Genomic DNA, 20,826 nt, shown 5'->3' on the forward strand with positions numbered 1-20,826 from the left:
ACTCCCATGTAAAAGTTTTATTAAAAAAAAAAAAAAAAGACACAGTGCTGGAACAACTAGATACCCACATGCAAAAGAATGATATTGGATCCTTACTTAATACCATATCCAAAAATTAATTTTTATTTATTTTTTGGCAGCACCATGTGGCATGCTCTTAGTTCCCCAACCAAAGATCCAACCCACACCTCCAAAAGTAAAAGTACAGAGTCTTCACCGCTGGACCACCAGGGAAGTCCCTGCCAATGGATTTTGATATGCCACCAAAACAAGAAAGAAAAAACAGAAGGTGGCTCAGATGGTCAAGAATCCGCCTGCAATGCAGTAGACTGGGTTCAATCCCTGGGTTGGGAAGATCCCCTGGAGGAGGGCATGGCAATCGACTCCAGTATTCTTGCCTGGACTATCCCCATGGACAGAGGAGACTGGAGAGCTACAGTCCACAGGTTCGCAAACAGTAGGACATGACTGAGTTGACTAAGCACAGCACAGGACTTCATCAAAATTAAAAACTTATGTGTCTGAGCTAAAAAAAAAAAGAAAAGAAAATGAGAACTTGAAAAAAAAAAGTAAATCCATCATTGAAACAAAAATACACTTATGTGTTTGAAAAGATACCATCAAAAAATTTAAAGAAAGCCCACAGAATGGGGGAAAATATCTGCAAATCATATATCTGACAAGGGACTTGTAGCTAGAATACATAAAGAACTGTTACAACTCAATAGTAAAAAAAACAACCCAATTAAAAATGGGCAAAGGATCCAAATGGACATTTCTACAAAGATATACAAACATCTAATAAGCACATGAAAACATGCTCAACTTGATCAGTCATCAGGGAAATGCAAATTCATATCACCACATGCCATTTCATACCCACCAAGATGGCCAGAATAAAAAAGTAAGATGACAACAGGTGTTAAGCAAGGACTACTGGCGGGACTGTCAAATACTGGAGCTACTCTCATAAATGGTTTGGCAGTTTTTCAAAAGTTAAAACAGAGTTAACAGTTGACCCAACAACTCTGCTCTTGCATATATACCCAAGAGAAATAAAAACTTATGTCCACACAAAATCTTGTACAGAAATGTTTGTAAGAGCATTATTCAAACATGGAAATAATGTAAACATCTACCAACTAATGATTAGATTAAAAATATACGGTATATCCATTCATTTGAATGAAGTACTGATACACGCCATAACACGGATGAAGCCTGAAAACATTATGTTAAATGATAATCACAATCAGTAACACAAAACTGCATATTATATGATTCACTTACATGGAATGTCCAGAATAAGCAAATCTACAGATGAAGAAAATAATTGCCAAATTCAGACTTAAATTGAAGGAGGAGGGAAAACCACTAAACCATTCACGTATGACCTAAATCAAATCCCTTACAATTATACAGTGGAAGTGAGAAATAGATTCAAGAGATTAGATATGATAGAGTGCCTGCTGAACTATGGACAGAGGTTCGTGACACTATATAGGAGACAGGGATCAAGACCATCCCCAAGAAAAAGAAATGCAAAAAAGCAAAATGGCTGTCTGAGGAGGCCTTACAAATAGCTGTGAAAAGAAGAGACGCGAAAAGCAAATGAGAAAAGGAAAGATATACCCATTTGAATGCAGAGTTCCAAAGAAGAGCAAGGAGAAATAAGAAATTCTTCCTCAGTGATCAACCCAAAGAAACAGAATAAAACAATAGAATGGGAAAGACTAGAGATCTCTTCAGAAAAATTAGAGATACCAAGGGAACATTTCATGCAAAGATGAACACAATAAAGGACAGAAACAGTATGGACTTAACAGAAGCAGAAGATATTAAGAGGTGGCAAGAATACAGAAGAACTATACAAAAAATATCTTCATGACCCAGATAATCACGATGGTATGTCACTCACCTAGAGCTGGACATCCTGGAATATGAAGTCAAGTGGGCCTTAGGAAGCATCACTTCAAACAAAGCTAGTGGAAGTGATGGAATTCCAGATGAGCTATTTTCAAGTCCTAAAAGATGATGCTGTGAAAGTACTGCACTCAATATGCCAGCAAATTTGGAAAACTCAGCAGTGGCCACAGGACTGGGAAAAGTCAGTTTTCATTCCAATTCCTAAGAAAGGCAATGCCAAAGAATGTTCAACCTATCACAATGGCACTCATCTCACACACTAGCAAAGTTATACACAAAATTCTCCAAGCCAGGCTTCAACAATACGTGAATCATGAACTTCCAGATGTTCAAGCTGGTTTTAGAAAAGGCAGAGGAACCAGAGATCAAATTGCCGCTGGATTATCGAAAAAGCAAGAGAGTTCCAGAAAAACATCTATTTCTGCTTTATTGACTATGCCAAAGCCTTTGACTGGGTGGATCACCACAAACTGTGGAAAATTCTGAAAGAGATGGGAATACCAGACCACCTGACCTGCCTCCTGAGAAATCTGTAAGCAGGTCAGGAAGCAACAGTTAGAATTGGACATGGAACAACAGACTGGTTCCAAATAGGAAAAGGAATATGTCAGGGCTGTATATTGCTTATTTAACTTATATGCAGAGTACATCATGAGAAACACTGGGCTGGATAAAGCACAAGCTGGAATCAAGATTGCCAGGAGAAATATCAATAACCCCAGATACGCAGATGACACCACCCTTTTGGCAGAAAGCGAAGAAGAACTAAAGAGCCTTTTGATGAAAGTGAAAGAGGAGAGTGAAAAAGTTGGCTTAAGACTCAACATTCAGAAAACTAAGATCACCATCTGGTCCCATTACTTCATGGAAAATAGATGTGGAAACAGTGAGAGACTTTATTATCTTGGGCTCCAAAATCACTGCAGATGGTTACCACAGCCATGAAATTAAAAGATGCTTACTTCTTGAAAGAAAAGTTACGACCAACCTAGACACCATATTAAAAAGCAGAGACATTACTTTGCCATAAAAGGTCCGTCTAGTCAAGGCTATGGTTGGTTTTTCTAGTAGTCATGTATGGACGTGAGAGCTGGACTATAAAGAAAGCTGAGCACTGAAGAATTGATGCGTTTGAACTGTGGCGTTGGAGAAGACTCTTGAGAGTCCCTTGGACTGCAAGGAGATCCAACCAGTCCATCCTAAAGGAAATCAGTCCTGAATACTCATTGGAAGGACTGATGTTGAACCTGAAACTCCAATACTTTGCCCACCTGATGCTAAGAACTGACTCATTTGAAAAGACCCTTACGCTGGGGAAGACTGAAGCGGGAGGAGAAGGAGATGACAGAGGGTGAAATGGTTGGATGGCATCACCAGTTCAATGGACATGAGTTTGAGTAAACTCTGGGAGTTGGTGATGGACAGGGAGGCCTGGTGTGCTACAGTCCATGGGGTCGCAAAGAGTCAGACATGACTGAATGACTGAATTGAACTGAATTGCTGGAGGCTGATAGGGTGGAAGATGGGTAAGATACCTAATGGCACCCGATTTCCTTCAGAGCTGACAAAAATGTTCTAAAAGTGATTGTGGTGATGGTTGCATAATTCTGTGAAAATACCAAAGACCAATGAGTCACACACTTTAAAATGGTCTGTTGACTTGTAAAGTTTGTGAATTACATTTTAGTAAACTTCTAACAAAAAATTAACAAACACTAATCATCAAAAGACATTAGGTAATTATCACAACACTAATACCCATATTTACTGATACCAAATTTTTCTTTTAAGTATCTTTTAAATATCTTCCAAATATAGTAAAACCTCTACCAAATTGAGGGAAGATGTTAAAAGACACCACTCGAAACAGCAGAAGCTCTCTTAAGCAGCCTTTATCTAGCTGACTGACCTATCTCACAGTTCCCAGTCCTCTAGCAACCAGACTGACTGATCTCCATGACAACTACTAGACATGAGTCATCAGTGCATTCAGGTTACTTGGTAGGGGAGCTGAACTTTTACCACACATCAGTTGGGTCTGTTCCCAAACCTATTCGTGCAACTCTACTGATATGATTACAAAAATAGTTCAATTAAAATGATGTATTAACTGATGAAATGTATATACGTATTCACATTTCCCTGCCAAACTACATGCAAACAGCAAATGAAGAATGACCCTGTGAAACAGAAGAAAATTTCAGAAAGAAATGTTTCTTCCCTTGAGGAGAAACTAGACCTACATACAATCTTTAATACAGCATATAAGCCCTTGCACCAGACTTCCCTGGTGGTCCAGTGGTTAAGACTCCATGCTCCCAATGCAGAGGACCAGGGTTTGATCCCTGGTCAGGGAAGTAGATCCCACATGCCAAAACTAAGAGCCCAAATGCTGCAACTAAAGATTCCACATGTTGCAATGAAGACCCCACACTTGGCAACTAAGAGCCAGCAGACTCAAATTAAAAAAAAAAAAATCATTGATCTAACATTAAAAAAGAGAACTGGCATCACTTGTTCCCTTCCAATTCCTACACCTTCCCCTCACACACACCATGCTGGCATCCTGCTGTTCTGTTAGTTTCAAAAACAGCTTGCTCTCTGACACTTCACAATGATGTCCTTTTGCCTGGAAAGTTCCACTTCATGTCTAAACCCTTTCCATCAGCCTGGCTGACTCCTTAAAGCCAAGTTTGTCATTTATGTAAAGATGCACGTACTCCTAAGAGCAGCACATAAAGGATGCTCAATGGTAAATCACCTCTACCATGTACATATAGGAAGAGATGTCTAGAAGAATATTCTAAACAGTCATTATAACTAGACAGTAGAGTATGAAGTTACTTTTACATTCTCTGTATCTGTGATATAAAATACAATAAGCAATTTCTACAAATGAATAAAGGTACTTTGAAAAGAAAATAAAAGTCGAGCCCATTCCCACTTTGATCCTATCAAAATAAAAAAAAAATTGTTTCATCTTAAAAACATTTAAAATTCAAGCTATTCATTAAAGCAGATTGACCTGGTCCCTGGATAAGGCAAATTATTAAGAAAACTTTCTACTCTATTATCCAAGTACTTAGAAGTGCTTAAATTACTTGAAAGGTAAATTTTCTGTTCCTTCAGGAATAAAATGTTTAATCTCAGATAATTTGGTTACTCTGAAATCCTTTGCAAGACAGAGTACAACTGTCACTGGTCTTCAAACACAGTAAAAACTGTACAAAGGAACACTACTTGTTATAAATTTTGTGTCCTATGGTCAAACAATGTTGCCAGGATTTAAGACATCTATGACTACCAGAGAAAGGCCATTTTGGTAACAAATATTATCTGAGACAGACGGAGAAGAGAGAGAAAGGACAGAGGAGACAGGGGAGAGAGTCAGAGGAGTTGCCACAATGGCTCCAGTTTGCATATGAAGATACACAAAATCTAACTGGAGATTTAACTATTTATCACATCATCAATATCTCACTACCAACCTCTGTTAGTACTGACACTCAGAAGTAACAATTCATGGGTAGACACAATTTACCCTAAGGACACACAAACCAATTTCCAGGCCATATAAGTTAATGTCAATCAAACAGCCATATAAAATCAGGCATGTTTGAGGTCTTTAATCCAAAAAGAGGAAGCAGAATGTGTGTACTTTGTGTTCCTTTCAGCTTGCTGACCAAGGAGAAAATGCTGTTGTCACCAACAATTAAATAACATTTACCCTCCCAACCCTTTTAAAGAACACATATCATTTTAACTTCTTGCCACACAATCCTATTTATAAACACTTATATCAAGATTTTAGATCAGACAAAGCCTTCCAATAAAAGGGTAGGTTGATAGTAATTCCTTTATATTTCCGCTAGATATTCTTAGATCTACTTAGTTTGGTATCAAATACTAATTTTACAACCATATAAAACAGGCTCACTATGCAGCTACAGTTTACGCAAATATTTCTGTAAAAATATTACATACTTCTTTCATGCTAATTTTTCAGTTACTTTTGAAATTAATTCAGGGCTATCAAATGTCAATTTAAAAAAGGACTACTCATCAAATTATCACTGTGAGTCTACATGAGCCAGATGTAAAATCAAAGTACAGGGGCTAATTCAGCTAAAGACAAAATGGGGAAATTCCCTGGCAGTCCAATGGTTAGGACTCTGCGCTTGCACTACTTGAGGACCTGGGTTCAATCCCTGGTCAGAGAACTAAGATCCCACAAGTCTCACAGCCAAAAAAATTTTTTTTTAAACAAAAATGGGTTTTTTTGTTTTATTTTGTATTGTACTCTGTTAAAGCAGTCAGCACCCACATACTACCTTTGGCAGTTTATTTTAGGCTGTTCAGGGAACATGAAGGCAATGGCACCCCACTCCAGTGTTCTTGCCTGGAAAATCCCATGGACGGGGGAGCCTGGTAGGCTGCCGTCTACGGGGTTGCACAAAGTCAGACACGACTGAGCGCCTTCACTTTCACTTTTCACTTTCGTGCATTGGAGAAGGAAATGGCAACCCACTCCAGTGTTCTTGCCTGGAGAATCCCAGGGACGGGGGAGCCTGGTAGGCTGCCGTCTACGGGGTCGCACAGAGTCGGACACGACTAAAGCGACTTAGCAGCAGCAGCAGCAGCAGCAGCAGGGAACATGAAAAATTTTCACATAGTCCAGTTTCTGTCAAAATCTGTATATAACGAGAATGGAATAAGTCCAAATACTACCTCTGATGTGTTCCTTGGTTCATTTCCAAAAGCTCTGGGTTTCCCCACAAAGCAGACTAATTCCAGGTGCGATTTCCCAGGAGGTTCAAATATGCAGCAAAATTCTTGAGTCGTTCTGAGTAATTCAGAATCAGACTAATTCACAGATTGCTCCAGTACAGACTGTGTTCACTTAACAGTGGGGCTGGGGGTTCATAGACAGAGTCTGTTCCTTCTTTGTCTGGTTTCCATCCAACACGACTGTATTCCCTCACTGCATAAGGCCAAGACCAAATGAGTCACAGGTGAGAAACATAAAGGACAAGGACAATTTTATGGGCACAAAATTGTCAGCGTTCTGCAGATGCAGACAACCAAGGATTGGATTCAGACAAACAGAAAAGAGCTAAGAGAGGTGGTTGTGCAACACGTTGGCTGTACAGCCCAGGGCAAGTCCCTCAACCTCGCCATACCTCAGCTTTCATTAGTAATAGAACGCACTTCATAACCTGGTTGTGAGGATTAAATTAAGGTATCTAACAGTACTCAGCACAGAGGAGGCTAAAGTGTTTTTTAAAGATGTGGGAATGAAAGATAGTAAGTACTTATATATGGTACTTTATTTGAACTTCATAAATATGAACTTTATTTCTAAGATAGGAATATAAATCTTTTCCATACTTCCCCTCAGTAAAGCTTACACTTTCTGCTATGCTATGATTTTTACGAACTAGCTCTATCAAGATTAAAGGATCAACAAAAGTTATCTAACTTCATATAACACTTTAACCAATTTCACATAAAATACAGCAAATCCATCAAGGAGAACAGAACAGGATTGTTCTGGTTACTCATTCAACCTTCTTGCCTGCTAAAGGGAAAGGGCCTCTGAGTGCTACATAATTAACTGTAGTTAATAGAAGACAGAATGGAATGAAATTTAGAAAGCTAAAAACAAGGAAAAAGTCTCAATTAAGATACTTTGAAATTCCAATCTTTTTTATGTTTGAGTATTTTTAAGTGCTTAGCCTTTTCTTCAAATATAAGAGTATCACCCGCAAGAGTATTTAAGTAATGGCAGAAGGAAAAACTTGTAAACTAGGAGTGAAAGTTTTCCTAAACTGTGAATTGGAACCACTTCCCTTGACAAGAAAATTCCAACTACAGGTCAGTCATGTGACAGTTTATAAATGACCACTCCCAGAGAGGAGGCCAAGGTAGGTAACACACTGTGTACATTACAGGTCCTCCCCAAAACCAAAGTGACGGAATACAGATTAGTGGTTATTGGGGGGCTGGGGATGGGGGGAAGACAACAAAGAGGAGTGGGGGGACCCTAGGGGATGATAAGACTTGACTGTAGTGATGGTATTTGTCAAAACTTAAAGAATTTTAACTAAAAAGTTTAAATTCTACTGTATATAAATTATATATTCAAAAAAATAGAAACAACAGTGTAAGAAAAAGTTAAATTGCTTATTAAAGTAAAAAATTTTGGCTTCATCCACATGCCATGGCTTTCCTCGCTTTCCACCAACCCAGCTTAGGGCTCTGGTTTGACCTCTCCCAACCCTCAACTCCATTTCTCAGGAAGAAGTCCCTCTGCTCTCCAGACCCACCCCAACTCTTAACTGGTTAGTTTTGGGGCCCTTTTACTTTCAAAAATTACCAGGGAGTCCAAGGAGCTTTTGTGTCTATGAGCTATAATCAAACATTTACTGTATCAGAAATTAAAACTGAGAGTTTTTTATTGAATTGTTCAAATTAAATTGTTCAAAAATAATATTGCTGTAGAGCAGAAATTAATACAACATTGTAAAACTACACTCCAATAAAATTTTTTAATAAAATGATTAAAGAAAAATAATGCTATTAAATATGTTAATACATGTAACATTTTTATAGAAAGAAACGCTAAAAATTTTCCAAAAAAATAGACTTCCCGAGTGGTTCAGTGGTTAAGACTCTGAGCTTTCAATGCAGGAGACTCAGATTTGGTCCCCACTCCAGTACTCTTGCCTGGAAAATCCCACGGACAGAGGAGCCTGGTAGGCTGCAGTCCATGGGGTCACTAGGAGTCGGGCACGACTGAGCGACTTCAGTTTCACGTTTCACTTTCATACATTGTAGAAAGAAATGGCAACCCACTCCAGTGTTCTTGCCTGGAGAATCCCAGAGACGGGGGAGCCTGGTGGGCTGCAGTCCATGGGGTTGCACAGAGTCGGACACAACTGAAGCGACTTTGCAGCAGCAGCAGCAGGGGAACTAAGATCCCACATGCCACTCAGGGTGGCAAAAAAAAGAAAGTCAATAAAATAGTGAAAGGGGTGGTAAAAGGTTATGCTTAATAAAATCCAGCTACACCTGCTCTTCTGCAGCCACTCCAATAGGACAGTCAAGGTCGTGCAGCCATGAAGCCTCTGAAAACACCATTGCACACTCATGACAGAATAAGAGTAAAAGGACAAATAATGTCTCAGTAATACTCTGAAGATAATCTGACCACAAAAGGGTGTCAGAACCCCCCAGAGCCTTGGAGAACCCCACTGTCCTTGGAGAACTACCGCTGTAGCCTGGCCACCTCTAGCTGCAACCACTTCTGGTATTGGCAGGCATCCACTCTCCCTTGGATCTCTCCCTCTCCACCTCTCTTCCCACCCCCTCTTTCTTTCCCCTTCTCTCTCCCCCAACTTCTTTCTCACTCTCTCTTCCCCTTTACTACCACTGCATGCGTGCATGCATGCTCAGTCACTCAGTCATGTCTGACTCTTTGCGACCACCATGGCTCCTCTGTCCATAGGATTATCCCAGCAAGAATACTAGAATGGGCTGCCATTTCCTCCTTCAGGGGATCTTTACCACTGAGGCACAAAGGAAGCCCTTACTATTACTGTGTGTGTTAGTTGCTCAGTCGTGTCCAACTCTTTGCGACCCCATGGACTGGGGCCTGCCAAACTCCTCAGTCCATGGGATTTTCCAGGCAAGAATATTGCAGTGGGTTGCCATTCTTTTCTCCAGGGGATCTTCCTGACCCAGGGGATCGAACTTGGATCTCCCACATTGAACGCAGACTCTTTACCATCTGAGCCATCAGGGAAAACTACCATTACCAGCACCAAATGTACAATCTTTCTCAACCTAAAAAACAAAACTTCCTACTTAAACTACCTCCTTCTTCACTGCTGCTGCTGCTAAGTCACTTCAGTTGTGTCCGACTCTGTGCGACCCCATAGATGGCAGCCCACCAGGCTCTCCCGTCCCTGGGATTCTCCAGGCAACAACACTGGAGTGGGTTGCCATTTCTTCACTAGAGTAAGTTTTTTTTAAAGTTCCCACTCCTCCTACTGCCCCTCCTTTTTATTATTTTAATTACCAAAGTAATACAAAGAGACTTTGTCACTTCAAAAAAATTTAAGTAATAAAGATAAATCGCCATCCAAACCCCAATATCTTCCCTAGAGGTAAAAACCACTGTAACTGTAAAAGATACTCCAAACTCACTTTGTAAACTATCAGACCAAACTTCTCATTTTCTCATGATTTTCCCTCTTCAAATAGTTAGACCAAAAAAAAAAAAAAAAAGTTATGAAAAAGAGTTCTGTTTAGATTTCAATTCTTTTGATGATAAGTTATGGATCAAAGGATACAGCTATCATGTAGGAAATGACAGAGTGACATGCCTACACAAACAAGTGTGAAACAAAATGTTACAACCATGTTAATTTTATGGCAACAAAATATAATGAGACTTATGACTATGCTTTGTATGTAAAGTCAGCACATTTCATTACCTAAATGCAGATCAATGTTGATTAATTTGTATCAATTTGATATCAATAAAAGTGTCTTCAGAGTTTACACAACATTTTTACCCATATAATCTCTTTGAAATTTCACAACCCATGAGATTAATAGAAATTATCTTTAACATTTAATAAAGAAAGCCAAAATTATGAGAGAAAAAGAATTAGTTGCTCAAAATTACATAGCTAGAAAGATGCAAATCAGAAACCACAGACAGAACTTTTATTTTTTGACTCAAATCGTATCCCACTCCTTTATATCACATTGAACAATACATCAAAAGTTGTCACAATAAGGCTTCCCTGGTGGTCCAGTGGTTAAGAATCCACCTGCCAATGCAGAGGACATAAATTAGATTCCTTGTCCAGGAAGATTCCACATGCTGCAGGGCAACTAAGTCCAAGCACCACAGCTACTAAGCCTGAGATCCTGTGCTCCACAATCATAGAAGTCACCACAATGAAATGCCCGTGACTACAACCAGAGAGTAGCCCCTGCTCACCGGACCTAGAGAAAGCCCTAGCACACAGCACTGAAGACTCAGCACGGCCAAAAATAAAATAAAAATAATTTTTTTTAAAAAAGCTGTCAGAAAACAAAAATACTAAGTTCTTGCATATTTTTTCTGCTAACCTGGAAGAAATTATGTCTACTTCTAAAGTTTAATAGAAAATATAAAACAAGTTGAATAACTTCTGAATGCAAAAAATTAAGTATTTTTGCTTGTTATACAATATAATCCCTTGGGAAGCTTGCATCTTACTTAAAATAATCAAAATTTAATAAAACTTACATTAACCTGTAGATGCATTATAAAATTAGAAAAATAACATCTTAAATTCTTATTTAGGTATTAACATAAGACCTAAAACTCCACATGTAATGACGTAACAGCTCCAGACAGAAAATACCTCCACATATACATAAATCATTGATGCTGCCCTCATACTTCAGCATTACCACTGAAATTTCTGCAAGGGACATATGGAGCCACATGGAAATCCCTTAAATTTCACAAACTGAATTTTAAATTATTTTAAAAATAATAAACATACTTTTATACAAAGACAAAACATTTAATTCATCAGTAATGTTACTGAATGACTTCCTAAGTCCCTATTTCTTCCCACTCCAAAGCAACTCCACAGGAGTCCAACACATTTTAATGATTTATATGACACACTAGATCAGATTATTTTAAAAACTTACCCTATTTCTTGTTAAGGGGTCTGAATCTTAACTCCATTTCACAAACAACACAGGAAAATTTTTAAATTATGATAAAGCTTATCTTTATAACATACCTTGATATTTTAAATATATGGACATGATTAACTGATTTTTATTTACATTTTACTCTTCCTAAATATAATAAATATATACCTGTTCTCAACACATCCTTATCAGAAAACCAAAACCCACAGTGAGATATTTCAGTACTCAAGATAGTATAAACAGAAGTGTAAAGCTGGGTTATTACTAAGAAATATTTTAACATTTCTCTTACCTCAGTTTCTGTACAATGTGAATATTCCACTTTACCTGTAATAAAAATACAAAAAGTTACTTTTCAGAGGATTTGGGGTGTTTTTTTTAAATCACTGACAAATCTGAGTTATTCTGACTACAGCTTCATTATGTCTGTGAAAATCTGTGCCACAAAAAGGTTCTAGTGTGACCAAATATTCTAAAAGTTCCTGCTCAGAGATTTAAGTTTAAAAAGTTTCATAAGAGAATAATCAAGAAAAAGATGGAAAGAATACATTTAATTGTAATAAAATATAAAACATATTACACATATATAAAGAATTAAAACAAAAATACTTTTTCTTGCTTTCTTTACTTTAAAGGCATTTAAAAGCTACCATTTAAAACACTTATAAGAAAAGTCTTTAAAAGACTCTTGGTGTCTTCCCTAAATACATTTCCAGTTTAAAGGTACAGTGATCATTTCAATTAAGGCAGAAATGGTTTAAATTCTTATTTAACATATAACAGTAGCTTTTCTATAATATACAGACACAACACTATAACTAATTTAGCAATTCTCCCAATAGAAGATCAACTAAAGAATAACCAGACTGAATAACATTTTGCCGTACAAACATTAATATTTTCTCATCACTGAGACATAATACCAGACAGCACGTATAGTTATGTATTTCTGTTAACTTGGGTGGTTAAAACATAAAGTTATTTTAAAGGAGAACCATTTATGAAAATGTTTTAACAAAAAGAGTAAATAGCATACATTTACATTGGATAGTAAAAAACTTAATTTTCCCAGTCTACACATCTTAAATCTCATCGTCCTAAGTTCAAATACACATTTATCTCGACCTCTTTCCCTCCCCTCCTCACTCACTCCTCCTCCTCTCCAGCCCAGGACCCCTACACTTACCCTATAGGGAATGTTCATCAGTCTGATTTATACACCTTAGAGTCTACAATGATACTGCTGGCTCTGTGGGCTCACCAGTGAGTAAGACCAGCTGACAGCCTCACAGAGCTAACACTCCAATGTCTGTCCCCGCTCCACCACCAAACCCTCCCAACCTATTCTGTGGCACCAGAAGAACCAAATATAACAGCCTGTTCTGAAATGAAAGGTCTGATAATACGCTTTGCTAACTATCAACAGTGTTTTTTTTTTCTTTCTATTTAGCAACCTTAATTAACTAAACTTTATATTATCTCATGGAACAAGTATCATTAAATGACAAGTATTTTCCACTGAAAATAATTACTTCAGTTTCAGCATATTTTCAACAAAAGTCAAAAATTATCTTTGTCTACCTCACGTAATTTGGCAACACTCAAAGTCTGCATAGCACAGAGGTTTCCCTTCTGTGCAGATTCTAGCTGAAGGGTAGCGGCTGTTCAGCATGCTGCCTCCACAGGAGTTCTGAGGGGGACTGCAAGTAGGAACCCAGGACCACTCAACGATATTTCCACTGGCACGGAAGGGACGGGCCCTGCGGAGGCCACACTTCTGACACTCCTGTGCTGGGATGAGATGACCAGAGTTGTGGTTCTTTTTATGTACAGTGTGGATTTGGGTTACAAAAATTCCCCTTGTGACATTAATCCAGACAGTAACTGTCTAAATTTCATGAGACCTCACAGCACTATACCACTTTCTTCAAGAACAAGGAGAACTTGGAGGGGAATCAAAATTGACAGCAAATCATAAAACAAAGTCAACTGGCAAGTGTTAATCCCAAATGTTCTCGTACTTCCTATCAACATATTCTCCTAAGAGTCTCCTCCCCACAGTGGCCTCTGCTCAAGGCCGAGACCCTCCTAGCCAAGAGGCACGTCCTTTAGACACAGCACCCTAAACTGCCATCCAGATCATGTGCCCCAGTGAGTCACATATCCTCTATCGGGACTGAGTATATCTGATTTACACTATGAAAACTACCTAGGCAAAATCTCACTATTTAAATTTTACTCTATATATACACTTTTATGAGTATTTTATGAATAACATACTAAGTTCTTCAAATGCAAATAGAATCAAAAGGATTCTTAATCGTGAAAGGAGGTCAGAGTTAGGGAGCAACTATCATTAGAGAATTTTTAAACAGATTTTCATCATTTCCCACCAATACAACTTAATTTTAAACACATTAGACAACAGAATGAACCAAGTGTTTCATCGAAACTATTTCTTGTCTTACAGTTCCCAAATGAAATTGGTTCCAACAGTTCAGGGCAAAAAGTTGTACTTACATTCTTTTTTACTATTAACGTAAATAAGCTCCCCAATACTCTCCCAAGAATTTAAACTGGCTAAATTAAAGTGTGAATAAGTGACTATCAAGTTAGAAAGTGATAAAGTGAAAAAAGCTAAGTTCAAGAATATTATATGATTTTTCAATTTAAAGCTAGTATACATGGTGGTCAAACACTAATTAACTTTCTCTGACATTCTGCTAAACTCTTCTCAGACCCTTACAATCTATACTAAAACCCTAGTGCAAGACCTAAGGCAACTAAGATCTAATTACAATATGAAAAACACCAGATTTTTTTCAAACTCAAGAATCACTTTACGGACTCCAAATATACATATTTACTTAAGACTGTTTTAGTAGTTCTTTATCAATCTGGAATCAAAGTATCTTGAAACATTCATCTTTTTATAAAAGGAAGAAATGACTCAGTTAAAATATATGTGCAATATGTATGTTGACAAAATACCCTCACATAAATTTCCTCATTTGATTCTCCTAACAATTTTGTAAGAAGGGCTGGTCATATATTATTTCCCCTTTACAGACAAAGAAATAGAGTCAGAGGGGTAATACGGATTGCCTGAGGTTAGAACTAAGTGACAGTCTCTAGACCAAGAATCAAAACACATCTTCTACAGGCAACTTTTTATGTTCTTACCACAATACCATGTGACATTAAACAGTTGATTTGCAACCTTTCGGAAGAGCTAAGGAACTTGATAGGAATCAACATGACTCCATAAGAAAAATATTTTTTCTGGGCCAACTTAGTTTCCAGCAAGAGTTAAGTCACCATCTTCCTACCCCGTAAGCACCCAGGCGGTAAGCCCGAGAGCCTCCCAAGATTCCTTCCTTCTTCCCACTGCCACGTCAAAAGCTAAATAGCCATGTGCCATTCTATTTCTTAAATCACCCTCAGACTCTTTCTCCCTATTTCATTACCTCTGGTCTGAAGAGCCATAATACTCCTAACTGGTTTGGTAACTTAGAGGCTGCTAAGACCTATGATAGTATGAAATGGCCAGTGGTGTCTTTGCCCTCAGCTTACTCAGTTCAATCCATCTTCTACAAAGTTTATCTTCCCAAACAGAGGAGTCTGCTTACATCATTTTCCTGCTTAAAATGGTTCTGTAACTATCCAACACCTATACAGACTATAAATACAAACTCAGTCGTGAGGCACAAAAAGGCCTTCATCACCTGAGCCCTCCCGCATACCTTTCCAGTTGATCTCCTCGTCCACCCTTCCCACATACATCCGACACTCCAGGCACAGTGGACGCCCACTGCAGAGAGGACAGACAGGTTCAGTCTCATATGCCAACTCCAAACAATTGGCAGTGACTGCCTGAGGCACCCTGCTGAGAACTAAAGATACTTATATTTAGCAGCAAAAATGTGATGAATGATTACGCAGCGCCTGCTTTTGGTATGGGGACGTGGGTGTCACACACATGCCATACCACAACTCGTGTACTATTGCTCTCTGACAGTTCTCCCACGTTTCTAAGCCTCTGTGCTGACTGCTGCTTCTGCTGAGCATGCTCTTCTCCTAGGATCCCACTGCTCGGATCAGACCCCATCAACAGAGCTCCCCTGTGAAACCTGCCTGATGTCACACCAGCAGAGTCAGTCCCTCTCTCCCTGGACTCACACAGCTTTCTGTATGTCTCTATTATTTGGAATCATTAGACTGTAAGTGTTAATTTATGCTCCTGTGACATTCTTGAAGGTATGAATGCACTTCCTTTCCCTCTGTATCTTCAACATTTAGTCCAATACACTTAGAAGACACCCAAGTACTGGTGAAACGAATACATGAAGACATGAATGGGGATTCCTCTAACATGCTATTTCACTAAAATCCAGGAAGATATGGCAAAGCCAGGACCAGACAACCTATGGGGGCTGTCACTGGCATTCTACCACTACTCATCATATATTTCCATATATATCTATATCTCTCAGAAATATAAACTACTAAGGGAATATACTAGATAGGAATTTGACTTCCAATTAGATTAGTCAGCAGAGAAAATGCGAAATACAAGGGGAAAAAACTGACTCAATTTCTTTAAAAAGTGCTCTAGCACAAGTAATATAAAAACATCTAAGAGTCAGTTTTCAGAAGCTAAATATGGACCACTAAATCTTATTATTATTAGGGATACAGCCTTTCCATATACTTGACACTAGTCAAATCCTTATTATATTTACACTAATGCCACTGCAAGGGGCCTGGGTTTGATAGCTCAATTGGTAAAGAATCCGCCTGCAATGCAGGAGCCCCGGGTTCAATTCCAGGGTCAGGAAGATCCGGGGGCAAAGGGATAGGCTACCCACTCCAGTATTCTTGGGCTTCACTTGTGGCTCAGCTGGTCAAGAATCTGCCCACAATGTGGGAAACCTGGGTTCGATCCCTAGATTGGGAAGATCCCCTGGAGAAGAGAAAGGCTAGCTACCCACTCCAGTATTCTGGCCTGGAGAATTTCATGGACTATATATATAGTCCATAGGGCAGCAAAGAGTTGGACACGACTGAGCGACTTTCACTCCCTTTATTTTTAATTTATTTTAATTGGAGGCTAATTACTTTACAATATTGTGGTGGTTTTTGCCATACATTGACATGAATCAGCCATGGGTGTACATGTGTTCCCCATCCTGACCCTCCCTCCCCATCCCATCCCTCAGGGTCATCCCAGTGCACCAGCCCTGAGCTACCTGTCTCATGCATCAAACCTGGACTGGCCATCTATTTCATATATGATAATATACATGTTTCATTGCTATTCTCTCAAATCATCCCACCCTCGCCTTCTCCCACAGAGTCCAAAAGTCTGTTCTTTACATCTGTGTCTCTGTTGCTGTCTCGCATATAGGGTCATCGCTACCATCTTTCTAAATTCCATATACATGCATTAGTATACTGTATTGGTGTTTTTCTGACTTACTTCGCTCTGTATAATAGGCTCCAGTTTCATCCACCTCATTAGAATTGATTCAAATGCATTCTTTTAAATAGCTGAGTAATATTCCATTGTGCATATGTACCACAACTTTCTTATCCATTCGTCTGCTGATGGACATCTAGGTTGCTTCCATGTCCTGACTATTGTAAACAGTACTGCGATGAACACTGGGGTACATGTGTCTTTTTCAATTCTGGTTTCCTCGGAGAATACGCCCAGCAGTGGGACTACTGGGTCATATGGCAGTTTTATTTCCAGTTTTTTAAGGAATCTCCACACTGTTCTCCATAGTGGCTGCACTAGTTTGAATTCCCACCAACAGTGTAAGAGGGTTCCTTTTCCTCCACACCCTCTCCAGCATTTATTGTTAGACTTTTTGATAGCAGCCATTCTGACCAGCGTGAGATGGTACCTCCTTGTGGTTTTGATTTGCATTTCTCTGATAATGTTAAGCATCTTTTCATGTGTTTGTTAGCCATCTGTATGTCTTCTTTGGAGAAATGTCTGTTTAGTTCTTTGGCCCATTTTTTGATTGGGTCGCTTATTTTTCTGGAATTGAGCTGCAGGAGTTGCTTGCATATTTTTGAGATTAATTCTTTGTCAGTTGCTTTGTTAGCTCTTATTTTCTCCCATTCTGAAGGCTTTTCACCTTGCTTATAGTTTCCTTCGTTGTGCTAAAGCTTTGAAGTTTAACTAGGTCCCATTTGTTTATTTTTGCTTTCATTTCCATTACTCTGGGTGGTGGGTCACAGAGGATCCTGCTATGATTTACGTCACAGAGTGTTTTGCCTATGTTTTCCTCTAGGAGTTTTATAGTTTCTGGTCTTACATTTAGATCTTTAATCCATTTTGAATTTATTTTTGTGTATGGTGTTAGAAAGTGTTGTAGTTTCATTCTTTTACAAGTGGTTGACCAGTTTTCCCAGCACCACTTATTAAACAGATTGTCTTTTCTCCATTGTATATTCTTGCCTCCTTTGTCAAAGAAAAGGTGTCCATAGGTGCGTGGGTTTATCTCTGGGCTTTCTATTTTGTTCCATTGATCTATGTTTCTATGTTTGTGCCAGTACCATACTGTCTTGATGGCTGTTGCTTTATAGTATAGCCTGAAGTCAGGCCAGGTTGATTCCTCCAGTTCCATTCTTCTTTCTCAAGATTGCTTTGGCTATTTGAGGTTTTTTGTATTATAAAGTGTGAAATTATTTGTTCTAGTTCTCTGAAAAATACCGTTGATAGCTTGATAGGGATTGCACTGAATCTATAGATTGCTTTTACTTCAGAGAACTACAATCCCACAGGCTGAATGGTGAGGCCAAATAAAGAAAGAAAATTACTGATTTTAAAAATCAGTATATTAAATGTAAATAAAATACACAATCCAACTTATATTACGTATGATTACATTAGATAAAAAACAAATCCAAACTATATCCTCCTTGTAAAAGACACACCTTAAATGTAAGAACATTAAAAAGTGATAGTGAAATAATGGAAAAGGAACATACTGAGTATATTTTAGTCAAAGAAAGCCAATGTAACTGTACACACGTTAACTATAAACACACAGACTAACAGATCAATCTACCAAGAAGTTATCACAACTCTAAATTTTAATGCACCTAAAAATACAGTCTCAATAGAAATAAAAATTGACAGAATAATCCATGGATCAAAGTAGAAATTACAATGAAAATTTGAAAAATACTTGAACTAAATAATAAAAATGTGATGATATACCAAAACTTCTAGGAGAGTGATGTCAGAAACAGTGAAAAACTTCTATTCATCAAAACACAACACTAACAAGGTGAGACGGAAAGTCACAGAGCTGGAGAAGTTACACATAGCTGGCAAATGGCTCGAATCCAGAGTACACAAAAATCAGAACATATGAAAAGAACAAGACACAAAAAACATAACATAAGTAGATTAGCAGTTACCAGGGGCTTAAAAAGGAGAATGGACAATTATTGTTTAACGGTTACAGTTTCAGTTTGGGTGATGAAAAATTTTGGAAACAGATGGTGGTGATGGTTGTAAAACACTGTGAATGTAATTAATCCCAGTAAGTTAGTTACAACCTTAACTTTTATATATATATGAAAAAAAACTGGGACTTCCCTGGCAGTCCAATGGTTAAGACTCTGCCTTCCAAAGGAGCAGTGAGCACAAGCTCAATTTCTGATTGGGGAACTAAGTTTCACATGCAGAGAGGTGGGTGAGACCAAATATTAAAAATAATAATAATAATAATAGAAAAACGGTCAAAAGACCTGAACAGGAACTTCATAAAAGTCCTTTTCATCCTTATGAAAAATAAACATAAAAAAGCACTCAACCTGACTAGCCATCAGATAAATGAAAATTCAAACCATTAGAAGATTTAAAAGATATGTACAACCCAAATAGCTACACTTCTCATTTGTTAACCACATTTCCAAGTATTAGGGTGGATGCAGAGCAACAGATACACTGCTAGTAAGAAAGGTAAACACAAACCAGCACTTTGTAAAACTGCTTGGGCATAGCTACCAAAACCCAAGAGACAAATGCAACAACCCAGCAAGTCTACTAGATGTGCTTAGATTTTTAGACAGGAGAGGAGTAGTAAATAATTTAATTATTTTCAAATAGACACAACACATACCAAAGAGTCTTTAAGAGATTCTGATTACCAGCCTATCATCACTAAAACCAAAAACGGCTTTGAACTCTTGAGCACCTAGGTGAAACCTGCTCAAATTGCATAAAAATCTGGTATAACATTTTCTTGATGTATTTTCTTTGTATAATGAGGACAGTGCAAGCAGCAAAATAGTATGTCTATTTAAAATCAATAGAATCCCAGTTAGATATTGCCCTGAGAACAGCAAAGTCTGGACCAGATAAGTTGAATAAACTCAAAAGCCATGCAAGAAAAAAAAAAATCTTGTCTAGTCCTGACCTTATTATACTGCCACTCAAAAATAATTTAATAGAAGTTAGAAGTAGGGAAAACATTACTACCTTTCCTAATAAACTTGCACTACTATTTATATTTATCAGTATTTTTCTAGTCTCTAAGTAATCAAGATCCCATGTAATGGTGTAAAGTATGTAGACAACACCAAAAACCATTTTGCCCAATGATACTTAGTTTTCATCTCTTTTGTTTGGTTTAAGACATCAGGATGAGTACATTTTATCTGCATGTTGCACTTCAGAGCTGTAATGAAGACAATGTTCACAAAACAGGGAACTACCTCGCATCTGGTAGCTGTGCTACCAGTCACCATTCTGCATGGTTCTGCTGCTGCTTCGGGGACACCTCTAGCCCAGAGATGCAAGAAGGATGTCCCCAAGATTTATCCCAAACCAGTTCTTGAGCATCCAAGTATCTCAGTTAATCCAGACTTGACCCCAGGCCACATTTCACTGACCTCCCATCAGCTCCAGTCCATCCAAGTTTGTACCCCAATACAGGCTCCTCTGGCTTCAGCTCCCAGGTATCGCTGGCTTATGATAAACAGCTTGGGCAGACTGCTCTCTGAACCTTCCTATTCAACTTGGCTCTGTGGTATTTAGTAAACAACCGCTGAACAGAGGAATGAATATACAGGCAGACAGTGGTGCAAGCCAGTAAAGGCGAGGTACCAGACAGACATGCTTTTCAAATCTAACGAAATCTGAACAATGAA

The 20,826-nt window shown here is 38.3% G+C and overlaps 1 protein-coding gene across 5 annotated transcripts in view; it reads right to left on the reverse strand.

Annotated features, from left to right (window-relative positions):
- The window catches only part of SPIRE1 (spire type actin nucleation factor 1), a 168,376-nt gene that overhangs the window by 140,657 nt on the left and 6,893 nt on the right, over window positions 1–20,826 (reverse strand). For all 5 annotated transcript variants that reach the window (XM_070778963.1, XM_070778962.1, XM_019986687.2 and 2 more), the window contains exon 2: window positions 11,945–11,979. In XM_070778963.1, coding sequence (XP_070635064.1) covers window positions 11,945–11,979 — 35 coding nt within the window. The remainder of the gene's footprint in view (window positions 1–11,944; window positions 11,980–20,826) is intronic.

This window comes from Bos indicus, chromosome 24 (assembly GCF_029378745.1).
Source record: "Bos indicus isolate NIAB-ARS_2022 breed Sahiwal x Tharparkar chromosome 24, NIAB-ARS_B.indTharparkar_mat_pri_1.0, whole genome shotgun sequence".
Lineage (NCBI taxonomy): Eukaryota > Metazoa > Chordata > Mammalia > Artiodactyla > Bovidae > Bos > Bos indicus.